The sequence below is a fragment of the Eimeria tenella genome, genomic scaffold (genome assembly GCF_000499545.2).
Source record: "Eimeria tenella Houghton genomic scaffold, Eth_scaff1867, whole genome shotgun sequence".
NCBI classification, from domain to species: Eukaryota; Apicomplexa; class Conoidasida; order Eucoccidiorida; family Eimeriidae; genus Eimeria; species Eimeria tenella.
The window spans coordinates 3,572-3,911 of NW_013541705.1; the positions used below are offsets into that span (position 1 = coordinate 3,572).

At 55.6% G+C, this 340-nt stretch overlaps 1 protein-coding gene across 1 annotated transcript in view; it reads right to left on the reverse strand.

Annotated features, from left to right (window-relative positions):
* Window positions 1–340, reverse strand: part of ETH_00036715 (uncharacterized protein) — a gene marked incomplete at both ends in the record, with an annotated part of 2,523 nt that overhangs the window by 1,801 nt on the left and 382 nt on the right. The window contains one exon of the mRNA XM_013373980.1: window positions 1–337. Within this exon, the coding sequence (XP_013229434.1) occupies window positions 1–337 (337 nt within the window). The remainder of the gene's footprint in view (window positions 338–340) is intronic.

Genomic DNA, 340 nt, shown 5'->3' on the forward strand with positions numbered 1-340 from the left:
GCTGCTGGCGCTGCTGCTGCACTCAGTCTTTGGCGACGGCGTGATAGTGAAGCTGCTTCTACTTTTGTTGCTGTTGCTGCTGCTGCTGCTGCTGCCGCTGCAGGAAGGGTGTGGGGCGAAGCAGCTGGGATCGCCTTGGGATCGAGTGAACTTCCGAGGCCTGCAAGGTTCAATTTGCTGCGTACTATTTGAGAGCTGAGGCGTTGCTGCTGCTGCTGCTGCGTTTGTTGCTGCGGTTGCAAATGCTGTTGCTGATACTGCTCTAATTGCCTTTGTTGCTGCTGTTGCGATTGTGGTTGTTGTTGTTGCTGCTGCTGCTGTGATTGCTGCAGCTCCTGCC